The sequence below is a fragment of the Chenopodium quinoa genome, unplaced genomic scaffold (assembly GCF_001683475.1).
Source record: "Chenopodium quinoa cultivar QQ74 unplaced genomic scaffold, ASM168347v1, whole genome shotgun sequence".
In the NCBI taxonomy this organism is placed as follows: Eukaryota; Viridiplantae; Streptophyta; class Magnoliopsida; order Caryophyllales; family Amaranthaceae; genus Chenopodium; species Chenopodium quinoa.
Window position 1 is genome coordinate 1,538,355 of NW_018744825.1, and position 1,492 is coordinate 1,539,846.

Genomic DNA, 1,492 nt, shown 5'->3' on the forward strand with positions numbered 1-1,492 from the left:
ATTGAAGACGTGGTGAGATACTATAGAGATTGGCAATAAGGAGAGAGGGAGTCTACGAGCAAGAGTGGCTCGACTGTTTATTCAGTGGATCATCTCAACGCGATTAACAACTTGTCCTCCCTAATTTCAAATCTAGGGAAGGAAGTGACATCGATCAAAGATTAGCTTGAGAGTGTTTCTACAAACTCATTGAGTCTTCCCTCCCAATCCAAAGGTAGAGGTACACTTTCTAACTCGTCTCCTTCTACTTCCAATAACATGCCAAGTGGTTGTCTATTTTGTGATTCTTGTGGATCTTATGATCATGATTCTTCCATGTGTTCTAAAACTTTTGTTGATGGATGTGATGATGTTGAAACTAATGAATGTGAACATGTGAACTTTGTGTCTAATGCCAATGTTGGTCAAAGGTTTGATGGACCTAAGAATTTTGGTAATAGGAATTCTCACCCCCAAGGTGGTTTCGATAACTACAACAATGGAGGCTATAGGAACCAAGGAAACAAAGGTTTCCGAGGTAACTATAACAACCAAGGTTATAGTAATCAAAACCCAAGCCATGGGTATGGTAACCAAAGTCAATCTCTGGCTTTAGTAACCATTACCATAATGGTAGCAATAGTCAAGGCCATGGCAATTGGAACAACAACCAAAATCGGGGAAGCTTTCAAAATTACAACCAAAGGGGACCCCCACCCGGTTTTGCTCCAAAGTCTTAAGCCAATAGTGAAAATTCTTATTCCCAACTATCATCATTTAGGAAAAATTTGGAAGAAATTATTGATAACAAAACCAAGATCATTAACACCTATATGGCGGTGAGTGACAAGAAATTTAATGAGATGATGACTCATAACAAAATGCTTAAGACACAAATAACCCAACTAGCCAACACTCTAAAGGACTGTGCTAGTCCATCCTCCTTGCCTTCTCAAGGAGTAGAACCTAAGAAACCCATGTATTCTATCACCACTAGGAGTGGGAGAGTTCTTAATGAGGGAGTTTTTAGGTCCATTGAGGAGGATGAGGAAAGGAGTGACCTAAGAGAGGAAGTTGAGAAGGTTGTGTCTAAGAGTGTGAGTCATGAGGAGGTGCAAGAGAAAAAGAGGAGTAGTGAGAAAGAGCGTGAGGAAGTGTGGAGACCCGACCTTCCATACCCACAAAAATTCTTGAGGCACAAAAATTGATGAGCAATTTGGAAAGTTTCTTACTATGCTCAAGGACGTTCACCTTTCTATCCCCATCACCGATGCAATTACCCAAATGTTTAATGAGATTTTGCGCGGGAAGAGAATGTTTAATGATGTTGATTTGGTTGAAGTTGGGAGTTGTTGTAGTGCTTTCATTCATAATGAGTAGCTCAAGAAGATGGAGGATCCGGGTAATTTCTCTATTCCATGTGAGATCAAAGGAAAAATGTTTGATAATACTTTTTGTGATCTTAGAGCTAGTGTGAGCGTCATGCCTTATTCCATTTTCAAGAAACTCAAGC

The 1,492-nt window shown here is 39.9% G+C and overlaps 1 protein-coding gene across 1 annotated transcript; it reads left to right on the forward strand.

The window, feature by feature from the left end:
* Window positions 1-258: 258 nt before the first annotated feature.
* On the forward strand, window positions 259-1,187 carry LOC110704216 (syntaxin-7A-like). Its single transcript, XM_021882011.1, has 2 exons — window positions 259-563; window positions 761-1,187. The coding sequence occupies exons 1-2, from the start codon at window positions 259-261 to the stop codon at window positions 1,185-1,187; spliced, it is 732 nt and encodes a 243-aa protein (XP_021737703.1).
* The last annotated feature ends 305 nt before the right edge of the window (window positions 1,188-1,492 follow it).